This window comes from Cupressus sempervirens, chromosome 4, assembly GCF_028749045.1.
Source record: "Cupressus sempervirens isolate cs-2001-9-10 chromosome 4, ASM2874904v1, whole genome shotgun sequence".
Taxonomy (NCBI): Eukaryota; Viridiplantae; Streptophyta; class Pinopsida; order Cupressales; family Cupressaceae; genus Cupressus; species Cupressus sempervirens.
Genome location: NC_143121.1, coordinates 18,762,994 through 18,783,181, shown reverse-complemented (window position 1 = coordinate 18,783,181; position 20,188 = coordinate 18,762,994). Strand labels below are relative to the sequence as shown.

The following is a 20,188-nucleotide window of genomic DNA, read 5'->3' as shown; positions in this document are numbered from 1 at the left end:
TGTGGAAATTCTTATTTGGGAGTTCTCTTATGTTGAAGAATTTGTAAACTTCTTCTTGAAGAAGTCATATCTATGATATCATCTTGTGGATGTTGTAAGGATTTTCAAGTATAATAAAATTGAAAATGATGACATATTGAAACGGTTCTAAATGAGTAACGCATGATGCTGAGGGGAAGGGAAAGACATAAACCGGTGGAAAATTCAAGCAGTTATCAGTCGCTACGGTTACCAGTCGTGGGAAGTGTGACTAGTTGATGAGACCTGGAGCTGCTGCAAGCATGGAGTACTGGAGGCATTCGGAGTAGGTGTTGGACGTGAAGCTGTTTTGGTCGATGCATAGAGAGCTTAGGACGAGCTGATCATCCAGTTGAAGATAGTACAACGACACTTGGCTCAGGGTACCCAAAAGTTGGAAGCAGAGAAAGCAGCAACAAGTGGCTATCAAGGTCAGCTTGACTAAGGAGATAGTATTGTGTTAGTAGAGGCTACAGATGCATTGTGGGTTGGAAACCAGTTTGGTGCAAGGACAGAATGAATGTGAAAGTGGTGTGACAGAAGCAAATCTATCTTGTTGTAGTTAGTCAGTTAATGTATTTTGTTGTTAATTTGTCTCGGATATTTTGTAATTGTCGTCTAGAGACGACTTTGATGTAAACTTAATTACCAAAGTAAAACAATAGCCAATTGAGGGTATGCTCTCGGTATTTGAATTTTGGAAATAGGGTAGGGGAATGCCCCTACAACTTTAGCTTCTATATTTAAGTGAAAATAGTGCCGGACAAGACTAGAGGTTTTATTCTCCATTCTTTCCTACCAATGCCTGTTTGAATAGAGACTTTAAGTAATTAATTTTTAAACTTAATATAATTACTCATGGTCTTGGCCTTCTACCAATCAAAGAAAAAGTATAAAATATAAACATAATGACTCATTAGCTATGTTGCCAGATTCCTCTCTGGCGGCCCAAAAATCAATCGTAGAACTGTAAGTTCTACCCAATTTCTTTCAGAAGAACCCAAGCAGACACCTGTCATTTTGATAGCAAATTTAGAATTTCGAAGTAGGACCTGAGCCAAGTTTGGCCAAATAATGTTTCTCTTTTTTAATCTTTCTAAAAGTTTTGTTCTCAATTTTAGTCAGATTGACCCTCCAACATTATATAGATCACTAAAAAGGACAAAATGGTTAAAACACGTCATTTGTGCATTCAAAACTCCCAACACACAAAGACAATACCTACAAAAAGGGAAGGCCAAGCATTGGGATGTTGAACCAGGGCATGTGGAGTTGGATGATTCAATTTGCCTTCATTGATGCACTTGTAGTTGATGTTGACAATCACTAACTACCTAGTGATAGTGAGGCTGCTCTTGAGGGTGAGATTGCTAATACCGATGTCAATAGCACTTTCGTGCTTCTAATTTGCCACAGCAGGAGGAGGATAAGTTTCATGACTTTTGATGATATTTAATCACTTATGGCTGATTGTTAATGTTGAGTTTACTAGTACTCTTTGTGATTCTAATTTGCCACAGGAGAAGGAAGATGATATGTTTGATGACTTTTGACGATATTTAATCATTGATGGTTGATTGTAAATGTTGAGATTTTGAACTAAATCATTGATATGGTGCTGTATTTTGGCATTTTGATATGTCATTTGGACTCAAACATTAATACATATGATGGTATATGGCCTTATTTGCTGCTGCACATGCACACACATATATTGAAAAAACATATGTTTAGTATAAACAAACCCGAATGCACAACAACAAAAATTGAGTGAATCTTGTACCCTAACCAAGACTAGCAAGACTGGCAACTTAGCTCATTAGGAATAGAAATCTGATTATTACCTGTAAACCAGAAAAATCAGAAATTACAATATAAGCAAGAATAAACAACAAGGTTGTACCAAGACAGGAGTACTTGGTACACTCAAAAGATCGGTACAGCTACTGATACAGCTATCTCCAAAAATAGGAGGCAGGGGTACTTGGAGATACCAAATTTTTTTGTTATATTCCGGTAATTTATAGAAAATCTCCAAATAGGTGTGTAGTTGTAAAACTAAAGTCTCGATACGAGTATAGACAATGTAATAAAGGAAATTGAAGGCAATAAACAAAACCAACAACTTGAATCTTTTAATACTGCAAATCATTTTGCTATTCTATGCATTATATATATGATAATGTAAGTATAAATCATATTTATGAAAATGTGAATAGAGATTATACATATAGAAGAATATGAGCATAGACATGCACGAATGAAGAAAGAAAATGTCATAAAAAAATTTCCCCACTCTCGAGAATCTTATAGAATTCAGCCCCATTGTGTAGACCACGGAGTCTACGTTAACAAATAAAAAGAACAAGAATATGAAAAAATACAAATATCGTTTGAGTTCTGCATCTAAATGCAAATAGCTAATGGGAAATTACTTCTAGTCTTGTCTACTCAAGTTGACTCATACCCTGTGTTGGCCCCTGTTTTCCCTTCTATGGTGCATTTTGTTTACCGTATGGGGTAAATAGTTTGATGCATATAGACAATAGACAAGAACATGTAACACACTAGTACTTCTTTTATTATTCGCATATATGCTAAAGAGATTACATAGTGCTTCCAATCATGATAACAACAATGATCCAAAGTCCATTCTCGACGGTGTACATATACTATTCCGAAGGGATGACTCAACTGTCACGCATCCTTTCAGATGCTAGTCTACCCATAGGCTATTTTGTAACTTTATCAACTACACCATCCCCCCAAAAAAAAGTAAAGTTGTCCCTGGACAACCATGTAACAAAACTCAAAAATTGAAAATTGCACAACTAATCAATACACAGATACTAGGCAGGGGGATGGGTCCCTGGCATGGTAGGTGTCTGTGCTCTCAGTTCACTCAGCTCAGCTCGTAGCTTGTAGACTTGCTCCTTTCGAACTTTCAATTCGTCTTCTACTTCCATCTGAAGCTCCAGAGCTGACTGCATCATCCCAGCAATCTCTCCCTATTCCTTTTCTTTCTCATCTACTAGCTTCTCTTTCTCTGCTGCCAATTGTTGTAATTGACTCTATTTTTCTAGCAAGGTTGCCCTCTCGGATTCTCAGGCCGCCCTTTCCGTGGTTAACCTGGCAACTAACTCCTCCCGAGCCCTCTCAACTGCTGCCTAATTTGCCTAACTCCTCTAAAGGGTGTAATATGCCTTCGTCTAGCTCTCCAAGCCCGAACTACTCTTGGTGGCCCAATCCTAACGCATTTGTGTAGTTTCCACGCTTGGCCAACCTCTATCCTCAAAGCAAACTATAAAGGCAGCTAGGCATCCTGATCTTATAAAAGATACCACTCCCTCCAGCTCCTTCACCACTGAGTCTAAAGCTTGCGCCTCCACAAATGCCACCACCTATCGAGCCCAAGTCGCTAGAGCGGCTATATCAACAAAGAATGTTTCCAATGCTTCTGACGCCACTAGGTGTTCCTGCTATACCCCCATAGCCCTTTCTACTACTTCTGTCATATGCTCAACCGCACTATGTGACGGTCCCACATCCTGTACTAGCTTCGTTACCTATGCTTGCAGAGTGTTTTCCTCCGGAATTTCATCCCATGTAGGTGTCTACATGTAGGCCATCCGAGGTACTGGAGTACAGTGGAACTGCGTACTTAAGTAGGTATTGAACCTCTAAGTTCTACTCTCCCTATCTTGCTCAGGTGATGCTAAGAGTGTTGAATCCACTGTAACTACTGCATCTGAACCCACTACATCCAAGTGCACACCAAGTGTATTCTGGCTCTCTGTTATCTCTAATAGTGGTAGTTTGGGTACCTCCATGCTAGTCTCCTCTCTCTCCTCCGGTACACTCTCTGCTGCAAGTGCCACGGTTTCTGCTACCGATTGTGCTTCGGCAAGAGTTGGCATATTTTCTCAGCTAACGGGTTTTGCCACCCATGCAAATCCCACAACAAACCCAACTGCTGGTCCGACCAGTCGGACTGGGGGAGGTCTTACCCCGTGCTGCCAGGGTGCAGCTACTGTAACCGCCTGTTGTGCTACAGTCATCACTATCGACTGTCGTGTCTATCCAAGCCCTGGTATATGTGTCATTTGCACACCTACTGGGACTAGGCAGGAAGTGGCGGACAGTGTAGGGCACGGAAATAACAAGGGGGTGGTTGTGATAATCTCAACCTCTTCATCATCGTCTTCCCTTTCCTCCTCTCCTATGCCATTCTCTTCACAAAATGTCTCTTGCCGTCCGCTGTCTGTATCACCACCTATATCTAGCCAGGGTCTCTTTTGCCCTGCACTGCCCTTTTGTCCACTAGTTGTGTCTAAGTGTTTCCACTGCATGATAGGAGGTTCCCTGGGGGCTAACGATCCAAGTCTCGCCTCCAACCTATCTTCTAGAATCATCTGCGCTATAGCATTGAGAAAGAGGCCTATGGCATAATGCGGCATATAAAATGTCTTATGTTGGAGTGTCATAAATTCATGCATGCCTTCAGCCAACACAGATGCCCAATCATTCACCTTCCCATTCATTATATCGTTCATCATGGATACTTGTGGAAAGGAGATATCAAATGCCCTACTTAATCCAGTAAGTTTGCTCTTGACTAAATCCATCAAGCATCGCTACATTCCCTTCTGGATGTTTGTTTTCTTCAGCCCCCTACCTTTTGATGTTTCAGCCAATACTTCCTGTTTTGCTTCAGCCATATCTCCGCATACAAGCCTGATCAAAAACATTTTTACCTCTTTGGTAATCTTCTTGGGTTCTACTTTTTTTCCTAGCGGCCCTGGTATGCCAAACACACGTCTGAAATCTGCTGCTTTGAATGAGACTACCAAGGATCGTCCCAAGTATGGGAATGAGCTTTTTCGAGAGGCCCTGCCATAAGTCTCAATCATGGTGTGCAGTAAACCCTCGTAGTCCCAGATGCAAAAGACAAGCATCTGAATCGCCCATTCCACTTGTGCCCTTCTAATGCTGGCTTTTATTGGATGACTGCCAAGAGTTTCCTACCACCACTTCCTACATTCCATACTGCTCAATCCTTCGAATGCTATATTATGTGGGGTGATTTCAGCAATTGCAAGTGCATGTGCCTGGGCGTTGCGCTTTTTCTTGCTGCTGCTACTGATGCCTTCACTCTGATTACCTGTGGGCGACATTTTCTTACCAACTGTAGATTCTTCTATTTCTTTCTTCCACTTTCTTTTGCCTATAGACTCCATTTATTCTTCTGCTTAATTAGGTCAATTATCCCTCTGTACGCACAATTTTGTCTCCTTCCCTGGCATTCGTACAAATCCGTATGGCTCTTCTTCAAGCTTCTATAAACATACAATGTCTTCGCTGTTTGCATAGTAGCTTTATTTCATAAGGTGTTTAACCTCCTGATCAACATCTCAGCCTCTCAGCAATGTGCCTGTGTAATGCCTTATGTGTTCGTACGGTGGCAGTATTTCATCCCCTAATTCTTGCGTGACCGCGCGGTGTTTGGAGCAGAATAAAATTGCATAAATCCTCTCTAATTGTGACCATACGACGTTTTCTGATGCCTACCCAATCTATTATGGTGTCCGTATAGCACCTTCAGAATGTATTATGTTTTCCGTACAGTGATGGGGTGCCAAGAATGCATCGTCCAGAATGTGCTTGGGGAGGGGTTATACAGCACTCATAGAATGTCTTGGTGAAAGTCTGTACAAGGTCCTATGCTGCTCTGAGAAACCGTACGGCGAAAAGATTGGTCAAGATTCTGTATGGTGTTTGCAAGCTACCATAGTATGATTATCGTATGGTGGGGAAAGACCGTACTCTAGGATACCATACGATGCCATTTATTTACACTTTTCTCTTATTTTTGCTCACCATACAGCACTAGGAAAACCTTATGGTGTTTTTTATTAATACTTTTCTTCTTCTTCTTTTCAACTTTTTTTTCTTTTTTCTCAACTTTTTTTTCTTTTTTTTGCATTTTTTTTCAATTTTTTTAACATTTTGTTGAATTTTACTGCTCCTCGATATTCGTCAATGACGAAACAATTCACGCATGATATATTTTTAACTTGGAACCATTCACCGTTTCTAGAATTTCCTGCCCATCCAATGTCCATAGCTTTATTGCTCCGTTATCACCTACTTCCTGGATTTGGTATGGCCTAACCCATTTGACTTTAAACTTCCCCAATGTAATTTTGTTCCATCCGCCATACTTCAACACTAGCTGTCTTGGTTGGAACTTGTTTAGTTTTAGGTGCTTATCATGCCACGCTTTGCACCTATTTTGCGTCACCCCTGTGGCCCATTGTGCCAGTAGCCACTTCTCGAGTTTGTTCAGATTATGCAACCTTTCCCACGTCGCCTAACATATTCTCCAGTGCAATCCTTAGACTCAGTATCATAAATTATGTTGGTACCACTGCCTCTTGTCCAAACATCAATTGGAACGGTGTGTGTTCCGTTATCACCTTGTATGCCATGAGATATGCCAAAAGGGCAGACAGCAGTTTTTCCTCCCAATCTTCGCCTTCAACCACACAAGACTTGTAAATGGTTGCTACCAAGATCTTGTTCGTAGCCTCGGCCTACTCATTTGTTCTTGGGTAGTATGAGCTTGATACAGAGTGATATCTTTTGAATTTCGTAGTTAACAATTTAATGACGTGATTGACAAAATGTCCTCCACAATCACTTGTTATCTGAAGTGGAATCTCATACCGAGTAATTATTTGTTCATATATGAATTTTGTTGTACTAATTGCTGAGTTATCTGGTAGGGCCCGTGCTTCTACCCACTTCGTTAAGTACTTCGTGGCTACGACTATGTATCGACATCAATGCATTCAGCTTACTTTTAGGGGTCCCACGAAATCCAATCCCCATCGTTCGAATAATTCTTGTGCATGTGAGAGGTTAAACAGCATGAAGTCTCTCTTTAGTGGCTTTCCCGCCCTTTGGCAAGTGTCACGCCCAACAACCCATTCCCGTGCGTCATTGTACATTGTTGGCCACCACAGTCCTGCCAGCAATATTTTTCTCACCGTGCTATCAGGTCCCATATGTCCTCCTGCTAGACCCTCATGTGCTTTCTTCAACACTCGATATTTCCTCCTCTGACACACACCATCACAGGATGTGATCAAGCCCCATTTTGTACAATAATCCATTAATCAATTGAAATGTACGGCTCCTTATTACTAATTTCCGCCTTTCATTTTGTGGCATCTCCTCCGGTGACTGTCCCGTGGAAAGGTACTCCCCAATACTCGTGTACCATTTTGGCAGTACTACAATTTGAAATAACTGTGCATCAAGAAAATCATCATTCACTCTATTCGCTGGTTCACCTGTTTTAATTCGCGACAGATGGTCTGCGCTGGCATGATTCTTCCCGGGCCGTACAATGATCTGGAAGGTGAATTCTTGCAACAAAAGTAGCCACCTACTGATTCTTCCTTGATTGATAGGTTTATTTACCAGATACAACAGAGCCTAATGGTCTATATAAAACACAAACGGTGTCGCCAGCAAGTAATGTCGGAACTTCTGTACTACATAGACCATTTCTAAGGCTTCCCGTTTTGTTGTACTGTAATTTTCTTCTACTTTTGACAGTAGTTGACTGGCAAAATACACCGGGTCATCTAACCCATGATTACTTATCTGCGCCAAAGTTGCTCCTATTGCATAATTGGATGCATCGACATGAACATGAAATTCCTTGTTCCAATCTGGGTACGCCAATATAGGTGTTGTGGCCAATCGTACCTTCAACCCTTCAAATGACTCATCCTGTTCTTTCTCCCATTTGAACAGTCCCCCTTCACATGTCAATTTGTCCAGCAGGTACGATACTTTGGCAAAGTTCATGATGAATCTTCTATAATATCCTATGTGTCCCAGGAATGACTTCACCTCCGTTACATTTGTAGATGGTTGCATTTTCATTATTACTGACTTTGTGTAGATCTATTTTCAATCCCTCCGACTATATGTCCCAGTAATTTTCCCTGCAGAACCACAAATCTGCATTTCTTTGGATTTAAGGCGAGCCCGCCCTTCGACATCTTTCCATGCATTCGCCCAACGCCACCAGATATTTGTCTTCGATGCTGAATACAACCCAGTCATCCAGGAATGCTTTGAAATTTCTAACAGTCATTTTGTCGAATATGTGCAATATGATTCTTTGGAATGTAGCCGACACATTGCACAAGTCGAATGGCATTCAATTGTATGCATATACCCCGCCTTCTACCACAAATGTCGTTTTAAGTTTGTCCTCTTCTGCTATGCAAATTTGATTATATCCTGAGAACCCGTCCATAAATGAATAAATCTTATGTCCAGCTACCTCCTCCAATATACTGTCTGTGAATGGTATCGAGAAGGGGTCCTTGATTGTTACTGCATTGAGACATCTAAAGTCGACACATATCCTGATTTGGGTGGTATTCTTCTTCAAGGATATTACTATGGGTGACAACCATTCACTTGTTTGAACCTTAAAAATAATACCGGCCTCCAGCATTCAATTAATTTCTTCTGTAACCCGTGCCACGTAATTTTTATTCATCCTGTAAGATCGCTTTCGTACAAGCACTGCACCTTCGACCAGCGAAATGCAGTGAACACAGCTCCGACAGTACTCCTTTCAAATCCTTGTATGTCCAAGCAAATACATCTTTGTATTCTAGAAATATTTTAAATGATGTTGCTTTTGGCACTAGATTCCAGTTATCCCCCCCCAGTATGTTTTTTGGTTCAGCCTCATCTCCTAAATTCATGGTTTGTACTGTGGCTTCGTCATATTTTATCGGCTTTCCCTCACCGAATACATGTGTAGGTGTTTCATCCAGCGGTGTGTCCCCTTCTTTTATTTCCTTGAACTCTTTTGGAAATCCGTCTTCATTGTGCCCTTCCTCTATCATTAGTATGTTGCAGCTCTGGAATAACTCATAATCCTCCATTTGCCAGTGAAACAATCCGTTCACCGAATCCAAATCATCGTCAGTCGATCCACCTTCCAACCTCAGGACTCCTTCCTCATCCAATTTCGTTCGCTACTTTCCTTCGTCCTCTTCTTCGAAATCAAATGATAAGAGTTTCTTCGCCCACCATTTGTGTGTGCAAATCAATAATGAATTTTCATCCTTTGCTTTCCATTGATAGTGTATTCTTCTTCCAGTCATGCTTAGCCTTTGCTTGTACGAGCCATTCTCAGCCCAGAATGACATCATATCCTCTCCTCTTCAGCGGGATGACGACGAAATCGAGTAGGAACAATTGTGTTCCAATACTCACTGGTTGTGCCATCAAGACCCCGAAAGGTTTCATGCCATGTTGGTCTGTCATTAGTAATTGGAATGTAGGTGGCCACAACATCGATTGTCTCAACTTCTTCCAAGTATCTTATGGTAGGACGTTTACCCCTGAACCTTCGTCCACAATTGTGTCTGAAAGGACCGTTCCTAATATACCCATCTCTACAACTGTTGGATGTCGTCCGGATGTGAGGGCGAGCAACATTAGATCTGTTGCGCTTGCTCCACTTTCCTTCTCCCTTCCATGTTCTCTTGGTAGTTTAGCAGTTGGAGCGATGTTTGTGAGTGTCGATTGAAGTTGAGGCATTGTGAAGAGCAAATCGTTTATTTTGAATGGTACTTCAATTTGTAATATCTGCCTTATGATGTTTTGTCCTGCGCAGTTCCTCCTTGAGGTACCAGTCATGTCCTTCAATTGTGATTTCTCTGCCTGCGTTGCTTTCTCAATTTTCGCCCGCGCTTCTTCCAATCTCTTATTTTCTTCCGTCAGGTCAGGGTACAGTTTTGCTTGCTTACGGATGATTGCCAAAACTTCTTCTTCATCCATGCCGATGCTGATCAAATTCACTCCTGATTTTGGGCACTTGGCATCTTCATGATCTCCAGGACCGCACCATCTGCATAACAACTTTGGTGCATTTGTTGATGTACAGTTCCGTGCAAAGTGGCCCCACAAATTGCATGCTCGACATTGAACCATCGAGCGACCATTTGCATTGTACTAAATTCGGCTGCACCTCCCATTATTATTGTTGGTATTGTTGTCTTGCCCTCTTATATTATGTATCCACCCGAAGTGGCACCGTCATTGCTAGTGTTTCCACTCCCTCCCGACGTGGAAGTCTCCTGTGTCAAGAGCACTTGTTGATGTCTCCCATAATCTGACAGATATCACAGAATTGGTTTTTCGGACAGGACCCCTTTGTGTGACCTGTCTTGCATTCTATGCACCATAGCTTGTTTCCCTTTGTCTCTTTCTGTATATTCTTAAATTCCTTCATCATTCTAATCATATCCTTCTAGAGAGGTCGGACCTTCTTACAGTCCTTTTCGTCACCACTACTATCTTCTTCCGAAGACGAGTCATCTGAGTCAAATGAGATGCTATTCTTCTTTTTCGATTTTTATTCTCTCTATGTTCATCGCCCGATTGTATGCTTCGATGTAGGATGATGGCGACACAATCTTCATTTTCTTCCTTAACTTCGGGCATATTCCTTCAATGAACCATCTCTTTTCCAGCCCATCTGTCGGCTTACTTTCCATTTTATTTATTAATTCTTTTAGTTTTCTGACATATGCATAGACTGTTTTACTTTTCCCCTTGCTTTGTGGTGGAGAATTATGTTACAATCTCACTGTCATCTCGCAGCAATTGAAACTTGGTGATAAACTCATTTTTAACTGCTGCCCAAGAAGTTAATTTTGGATCATTGTACAATTGATAGGCTAAAGTTGGGAGATAGTAAGTGTTGATTTCATGATAGGACCTTTGGAGAGGCAGAAATAAGCTAAACCACCCTAGGATTGAAATTGGGAGATATAAATGTAGTCCATCCTAAGGTAATGAAGAGGCAAAAATAAGTTGGAGATTGATAAGTGTAGAGATAGGATTTGAAGAGGCAGAAATAAACTAAATTTCATCAATAAAAAGAAGTTTGGAGATTGATAAGTGTAGTCCATATCATTTAGAACGAAGAGGCAGAACTAAGTGTTTAGGATGGTAGATGTTAGTGCAAGCAAGAACCCAAAGAGAACAAATACAAAAAATGACAAAGAAGACATGATGCCTAAGACCACCTTCTTCTCGAAAGTAAGGCGAATAAGTGATACCAATATTGGCACAATAAACATGGTACAATTGAAGGATATATTGAAGGAAGGATAATCCCCCATAGCAAAGAAGATCTACAAGAGTGGAATTGTATACGCAGTAGCTTCCCCTCCTACCTTGCCTTGTCCAGAATTGGTAATGGAGTGTGCTTCCCAGTTTGATATTGTGACCAAGTCCATCATTTTTGATGAAAGAAAGAGTGTTGGCTAACATCAGCGGACAAGTGATCAAAGAAGTATTCAATATTCCCCAGCATAAAGGCATGACAGTGGTAATGATGGATCAGGCGACCAAATTCTTTCAAGATAATCAAGAGGCCTACTTCATTCATCTAAAGCAGGATTGGTTACACTAAGGCAAGAAAGGAGTTACCAAGTCGTCAAAGCTCACCAAGTCAGATTTCAAATCAGAATATGGCGACCTTAATGTGCTTCTCAACCGGATCATAGGTGTGGTTCAAGGTATGCAATTCGAGAACTGGATGTACTATTTTATTGATAAAATTAAAAATAGAAAGAGAAAATTTGATTTGACTAGAATTATAAGTGAAAATTTAGAGTTGCAACTTAGGATAGTGCAAAATCAAAAGCAGTTCTACATGGGATCCTATCTTTTCTATCTGATTGGGACACTATATGAAAATCTTGGACTTAAGGCCTTAGGAGTGATTGGCAATGGGTCGAGGCAATGTTTGGTGCATGAGTGTTATCCACAGCTTCTTTTGCACAATGCCAAAGATTATAAGATGTTTTATGACACCTTTGTCATGAAGACAATAAGCATACTACAAGGGACATCTGCTAGGAGGCTCTCATGGGAAGCGGAAGCAAAAGTTAAGAAGTATGGGAGTTGGTTCGTCCAATTTTCGCAATTTACATATACGAAGTAGCGGAAGTACAGTTTGTCCCAAGAGACTTCCAAGGTACACACCCAACAAGATAGTTTTGATGGAGTTGGCTAGGCAGCTTGAGCATTATGACAAGATGATGAAATTAAAGGCGAGACGGGGATTACCTTCTCATTTGAAATAGGCAATGATACTTGCCCCAATCCTGTCGCCTTTGCAACTGCAGAGGAGTTAGAGTGGTATCATCTAGGATGATATAAAGCAAGACAAGGATTCGATCCTACTGGGTCTTATCAAGGCATCTCATGAAAACACATTCAAACATATTCCTACTATAGAAGATTTTTGGGCCAATGCACAAGATGACTTTCATGTGAGGAAGCTAGCTTTCTCAAGATTATCAGTGGACATGATGAGGGCAATCAGATGGAGAGGTCTTGATATTCCCGATCAACTCGAAGATGATGAAAATGTGCGAAGAGAAGATTATGATACAGTGGATGGAACAAAGTTGGGTCTAGTGGATTGGGATGATCATAAGAATCCTTTCTTAGAGGCAGTTATAAGGACAGTTGATCTACACACTGAGTCATGGTACAATGAGAAGTTAAGGCAATTACAAAGTTGAAAGGTGCGCCTTACTTATGAGAAGATGAAGCCGGAGAAACAGGGTCTAGCAAGGTCAGTCGGACAAAAAGGTGGGGACAATAACTTCTCTTATAAATGTTGTGACTTGCATGGTGATTAGAGACACTTGGTGTTATTGCATGGTTTCTACTTCAAACAGTTAAACTTAAATACCATGGAAGTTGTTAAAGTAGATTTTATTTCAAGAAAGTTGTTAAGCAAGAGTAAGAATAGATGGATAGTTGTATGGTGATATTAGTGGATGTTTGATAGGGATCCATAAACTAGGCCACTAGCATCCTAGTGGTTTGTTAGGAAGCTTTGCGTGGTAATCTAGTCTTTTTACCCTTGAATCATTGCATCTATGGAGGTAGCACCGTTGGTAAGCCTTCATCAGATTTGATTCCCGTCCATTTGCTAATCTTTCCATTCATAGGAGTAGAAGTAAAGAATCAAGTAGTTTGGTAGTTGGAGTTCATTCAAGTAGAAAGTTTAAAAAGAAGCATCATTGGCAAACATACCCTCCATCATCACTATCAACATCATTTGGCGCTAGTATACATTGCAAAGCTAGATTTCATCACCATCACAATAAAAGTTTGACATCCCTAAAAGAACAATGTAAGCCCAACTACGTGATTAACCAGCAAATCACATTAATATAACTGAGTTAGTATCCACAGGTGTAAGGAACATTGGAGTTTTTCTAATGTTCTTCATAAGTATTTACTTTTCAAGAGAGGGTTGAGTGTTTGATATTCCATATCAAGTATTCAATTCCTATATGTTATGTAGTGGTACAAAACTAACATCAACAGAAGGCTACTAAACGGGATCTCCTACATCTTTGTGAACAAGTCCCGAGTCCAGGAATGTACTCACAACCTACCTCTTGAAGTCTTATTTTCTTTTGGAGTCCGATAGTCATCTGGAAGATGAGTTCTTTTGTAGGGGGAATAAATGTAGTACATAATAAATTAATGCTATAGTTAGAGCTAGTTAAGCTTTGTTGAGAAAGGGTAGCTAAGAAGCGAGGGGATGCATCTATTGCTTTTTTCAACCAACCGACCATTATATAACAACTTTGGAATATGGATGATGTACACATGTTTTTAATAATCAATAAAATAATAACATTTCGTCGCCATTTTCATATTCTAGTACTAGTAACGAATCTTATGTTGGTACAACTCAATTTATATTAATATTGCTCTATGTAACCTATGTCAATAATCATTCTACATATATGATGCTTCACCATGTGAGGTTTGTGGGTCATTAAGGGCAAGTTTGCCACATACACAACTTGGTCCTTTGCCTAGGACTCTTATTGCAGCTCCTTCTTAAAGGATCATTGAGGACACCACAGCTATACCATCCACTTTTACGAGAGCAGCAAACTTTCAAAAGCTTGCATTGCAGAATAGGTTTATGATTTACAGTTTATAATGAGGCTGAAACTAGAAGCTTATACGTATTGAAACTTCAAACTCATTTTGTAGCCTGCAAGTGTATTGAACTTCAATATTGATCAATGTATTAAGGAAATGAATAATATGGTTTTTAAATTCAGTAACATCTGTTTTTACAGCATATTTTTAAAACAATTGAGGTTTTTAGAATTTGATAGAATTGTTGAATTATTGCAAAGATGTTTTTCCCAATTTTGAAAAAACTTTCAGTCTACCAGGTAGTTGCCGAATCAGGATCTTAAAACTATTGTTTGAACTGATACAGCATTTTCCTATAGGAATATAATTCACCTTTGCAACACATTAAAATTTGGACTTATTTTTATACATGGACAAAGTTATCTCCAATCCTCATGTGTTGATTTCCTGAAGACCACTGCAAATGTAATAGCACTGCCATTTTGATATGGTATGTGTTACAAATGCAACATCCTCTTAGATTTATAAATAGAGAATAGGCCCTGAATAGACATGTCCCTTAATGGGACATGCATATTCATTAATCAGATAATTAATATAATAACAAATTTAATCTCTCACACACACACACACATATATATTATATTATTTTTTCTCATATATCAATAACATTATATCTAAATATAAAAAACACACATATATATATATATATATATATATATATCTAAATTATATCTCATATATAATAGGTTTATCCAACTGAAGCTATCAAACATCAACATCATGTATGTCTTACTAAATTGTGGGAGGCAGAAATAACCCCAGTTTCAGCTGTCATTGGAAACAGAGCAATTTTTTTTTGGCAATCTAGAAGAATTTTTGCAAACATCTTTCTTCAAAAGTTTACTCTTTGAAAATGGAAAACAACTACCAGCAATTGAAAGTTACGATTTTTGATAATCATATGGCAAAATCTATAGAGTTGGTAGAACCCCTTATTTACTGACATGTTATCTCTTACTGATGCTGCTTGATCTTCAATTATTCTAGGCCTTTCTTCCTTGTATATCCTCTCAGCCTCTTCCTCCATGCTCTGCAGGGCCTTTTCCACCTAAAAGACCATTTTTACAATAAATATATAGTAATTAAGAAGAAAAAAAGGAACACAACAATAAAGCGCTTGCTCAAGAAGAAGCATTAACATAGAACAAAAACCCCCAAAGAGGATGATAACCACAATCTGAAGGCATATTCAAGAACACTGCATCAAGCTTAATGCCTGGAATTGATTTTATTTCCAAAATAAGCAGTATTACAATCCTCGTTATGGAAATAAGCACTCTTATGAGAATAGAATAAGGATCATAGAAAATATATAATCACATATTATAAAATTTCCTTGTAAATGGAATTTACAAAATGACAATAACACTAAACAATAACTTATAAACATTTAAAATTTATCCAAACCAGTTTCAATCCAAACATAAGGTGAGAAGAGATTTAAAAGGACACACAACAACAAGAAATAAGAACACACACAACAGTAAGAACAAAAATAACTCAACGCCGAGGTATCCAACATACAGAAATTGTGGAACACAAATAAAAAGAATAAGCTAGGTCTACCAACTTTTTGGATGGAAAAAGGAGCTACATAGCCAAATCACTTAATCGGATAACTTTTTTGACGCAGTAAGGATATGTATGAGTGTCATTTGTTTTCCACAATCCATTAGTAAAAATTGGTCGTACTTCTGGAATTTGATTGTGTTGTAAGTTTTTTGCATCAACGTTTCGGATCACACATAGTGATCCATCATCAGGATGAAGAGCAAGAGAAAAGTAATAATAAGCAGCAGACTGGAGAAAACACAAAGATATAACAAGAGGAAGGAGAGGATATAACATACATAACAAGGATATGTATGTTAAACAACCACAATACAAAAATCACTTTTCAAGCTCCTCCTTGTTAGAGCTCATTGCAAACACATCTTTCTCGTTGCAAACACATATTTCTCGTTAGCAAAGGTGCTACAGACTATGAGATGCTATGACCATTAAGAGGCAAAACCCAAATTAGAAAGCCACGTCAACTACAAAATGTCAAGAGGAGTGAGTGCATAATATCATCAGTTGCACTCAGATATGAAGCCTATTCCATTTTTAAGCACATTATTTAAGGAAATTTAAAATCTTAGATTATTCTTATTAACTGCATTCCATTCATTTCAAAATTTAGTTATGCATTTCATTTTATTTATTAAAGCACCAATGAAATATCATTGAACATCTAAAATTGGAAAGAAAAACATAAATATCTTAAAAGCATAATACATGCATTTGCATAAGAAACAAATAATATTTTGAGAAAAAAAAAAACTAATCAAAACCCGCGACCAAGCTTGCGATTTTTTTCAGCAAAAAACTTCAAAGATGAGCTACAAAATTTATTTAGCATAATTACCTCCAAAAAATTATTTTTAAAAATCGAAAAACAAATTTCTAGAGAAATATCTGGATCAGAAGGGCTCAATTTTGAGAACTGCTAAAATTCATCGCAACATACAAGAACTGCTAAAATTCATAGAATGCAGTTAGGTATTTTGAGAAAAAAGCTGCCATGTCCCCATTTTGGAGGCAATTTGATTTAATTAATTTAATTAATTAAGTTGTCCAAAATAATGAATATTTTATGAGGATGACTAATTAATTATTTTAATTAAATAAATAAGTGATATTAAGTTAATTATTTATAAAGTTATCAAATAAATAAATATTAAAAGGTAACTTTATATTTAATTAATTTAATAAAGTGACTTGAATTATAAAATATTTTATAAAGTCACTTAATAGATAAAATAAAATAATGTTCTAGAAGCTTCTGGAGAAAGTGGAAGAAAAAGAATAAATAGGCACCCCGAGCTTCATTCTAATCATCCAGATTTGTTGTTGTTGATGTTGATGTTTGTTGATGTGCATTGTGGAGCCTAGGATTTCTGCAATAGTCACAACCGGCCATTGAGAACGAAAACTCTCAATTGGTACGCAATTTTGAGGGTGTGAAATATCGCTTGAATTATTGCAGCTGGAAGGAAGATACTTCAGTCTTCTAATTGTGCTACATTGAGAAAAAATATTTGTGGCCATTGAGAACGAAAACTCTCAATTGGTACGCGATTTTGAGGGTGTCAAATATCACTTGAATTATTGCAGCTGGGAGGAAGATACTTCAATCTTCTATTTGTGCTACATTGAGAAAAAATATTTGAGTACAAAAAGCAGGCCGAAAAAGCAGTTCGAAAAAGCAGGCCGAAAAAGCAGTTCGAAAAAGTAGGCCGAAAAAGCAGTTCAAAAAAAGCAGGCCAAAAAAAGCAGAACTGAAAAAGCAGGCCGAAAAAGCAGGTCCAGAAAAACAATCCAAAAAAAAAAGCAAATTCGAAAAAACAAAGAAAATTATTACAGCCATCTACAATCAGGGGCGGCAACTAGAGAGGCACGACTTGGGCACTTGAGGAGGTTATTTTCTGTTCAGTGGTATTGCAATACATCTATTCTCTAAGGCAACTTCATATGCCAGGTCTGATGTGTATTTTCATAGTTGCCTTTCACTATAGAGTGCTGTTGTAATTGTCATTTCGTATCAAACCTATCATTCATTAATAGATATATCATTCATTTTTACATTCCTCACAATGGTATCAGCAATCCATGGCTTTAGTTGTATTTAATCATGCATGTGATTAGCGTACTGCTGTAGGGAAGTACTGAAGTTAGATATTTAGTATTGCATTACTTTTCATTGGCAGCTGTAGGTGCATATTACTTTATCAGCAATCATCATATTTTGATATCTTTGTAAATGCCAAGAGTCTTGGCTAACTTAGTATGAATATTGTATTGGATACTCATCCTCAATCAAGGAGATATAATTGCTGGTCATTAATAGTTGTCTTTGAGCGTTAATATATCATTTCTTATCAGCCAATTAGCTTGCATACCAACTATTTGTTAAAATACCAGTTGGCTGTAGGTGATCTTTTTCATTATTAGAACTCATATATGCATTCACTATTGCCAAAATTAGTTGCATATTTATGTTAGGTCCTTGTTTAGACAAATTTGGAGTCTTTTGTAAGCATTCTCTTTGAGGCAAATCCAAACAAAAATCATTGCAGCAATCTGAAAAGTTATATTAGTCAGATGACCCTTGCTTGCAAAGTGTTTGACAAAATGTCAAACAACTGAAGTATAAAGATTTTTGGTGTTTGAAGAAGTTATAACCTGTTGGGGTTATTACAGTGGTATCAGAGCTATTGACCTGCCATCCTGTTGGGTAGATTGGACATTGAATCAGTTAGTTAATCATGTTTACTTCAAGTACCCAGAAGCAGTGGGACAAGGATATGAAGAAGCTTAAACAAAATTTGAAAAGGTTGGATGAAAGTCAAAAAAGGATGAATGAATTGATGGTTTCCATGTTTAAGAGGACTACGTCACAGAACAAAGAAAAAGAGGAACAAGAGGTCTCTACAAGTGAGGTATCTAGAAACCTCTACAAAGAGTTTGCAGCAATTGGTGACCAGCATATAGCCGAATCTAGAGAGGACAAAAATCAGACTAGCTTGGAGGAAGATGTTGGGCACACAATACTTCAGGAGGTAGTGAGAATGGATATTACGCAGATTGATAGTAACGATCAACTTGATACTCAAGTTGAGACAATTGTATACAAGTCGTCAGAGGGTGATGTCACAGGTACTCGAGATGGTTTAGTTCCAACAGGCAGTGACTACAACATAGTGGGTTCAGATGATGATTATGAGGATGTTGTTGTGCATGATGGTGAGATACCTGGCAGAGATGAGCATACATTGAGCATTCATAACTTTGCTGAGAGAGAGTACTAGGCACAGTTAGATGCTTCGTCAAATGAGGTTGAGACTGGTAGTACTTCACAGGATTTGTCCAGCCAGCTCAAGGTGAGCGAAGATAGTATTGTGACTTCATTATCTCATCATGACAGAATGCGGGATATGATAGAGGATCACATCCAAACGATTCAGTTACAGGGTCGACATAAGGGAGTTCAGGCAAAGTATTCTTGTGTTGACTTACAGGTGATTAGGGAAGGAATGGGAACGATGAAGTTGAGATATTTACATCTTCTATCAAATCGTGACCATCTTCTTAGCCTTGTCGGAGACTATTCAAATGCCTTGAGGAGGAAGGAGGAGGAAGTTGACAGGCTTTCTCGCGAGCTTGAGGACATTTGAGCTTCTTGGATGAATACTCCATTGGCATTACAGGACTGGGAGAGACATGGGAATGAGCATGGCATGGAGCTGAGCTTAGTTTCATCTTGCAATCCTGATACTCAGTTTTCTGCAGCAGGCGGATCATATGTGGTCGTTGATAATGTTGTGAGTTCATCTTGCATTCACATTCAGGATACAGGGAAAATGTCAGACAAGTATGTGGACTTAGTTGGTATTAGTCATATTACTCAGGTGAGGAGTTTGCTTGAGTTACCAGCTGATTCTAGTTTACGGATATGGATTCGAGATTGTTATATTGGCGTTTGGGATTCAGTCAACTGGAGATCTTTATCACTTTTTGGTAGCAGTGATTGTTTGGGTGCTATCATGGATTTGATTAGCAAATTGCACGGTGTTGTCTTTTCTTGTGCCAGCAGCTTGTCCGATGTTGGTATTAGTTTTTATACACCGGTGTTGGGCTTTGTTCATATATCCAATCGACCATTCTTGCTGGAATGTGTTGATGATCTTTCATATTTGGCAATGTGTGCAAATGAGTCCCAGGATCATATTGGCCTTGATGACATCCAGGAGGATGCAGTGGGTAGTTTTGAAGACTTAGCTTCCTTGGCAGTTTCTTTTGGTACAGAGGAGTTGGACAGCAGTGCTACAGTTTTTGATACTCCGTATGTTGATATGAGCTTTGGAGTTGATTCGCAGGATATGGATGGTAATACTCTAGAGACAAGTAACTTTGAGGATACTCCTTTAGACAGTGCGTCATAGGAGGTTGGTAGGAGACAATCTAGCCAGTGCCATCATGTGTCTAGTCAGTTGAGAGTTAGTGAGCAAGACATTGCTATCGCTTGCCAACATTT

General features: G+C 38.7%; 1 protein-coding gene across 1 annotated transcript in view; it reads right to left on the bottom strand.

Annotated features, from left to right (window-relative positions):
- Positions 1–20,188, bottom strand: part of LOC149559707 (uncharacterized) — a 97,317-nt gene that overhangs the window by 12,156 nt on the left and 64,973 nt on the right. Inside the window, exon 6 of the mRNA XM_089824256.1 lies at positions 15,057–15,160. Within this exon, the coding sequence (XP_089680382.1) occupies positions 15,057–15,160 (104 nt within the window). The remainder of the gene's footprint in view (positions 1–15,056; positions 15,161–20,188) is intronic.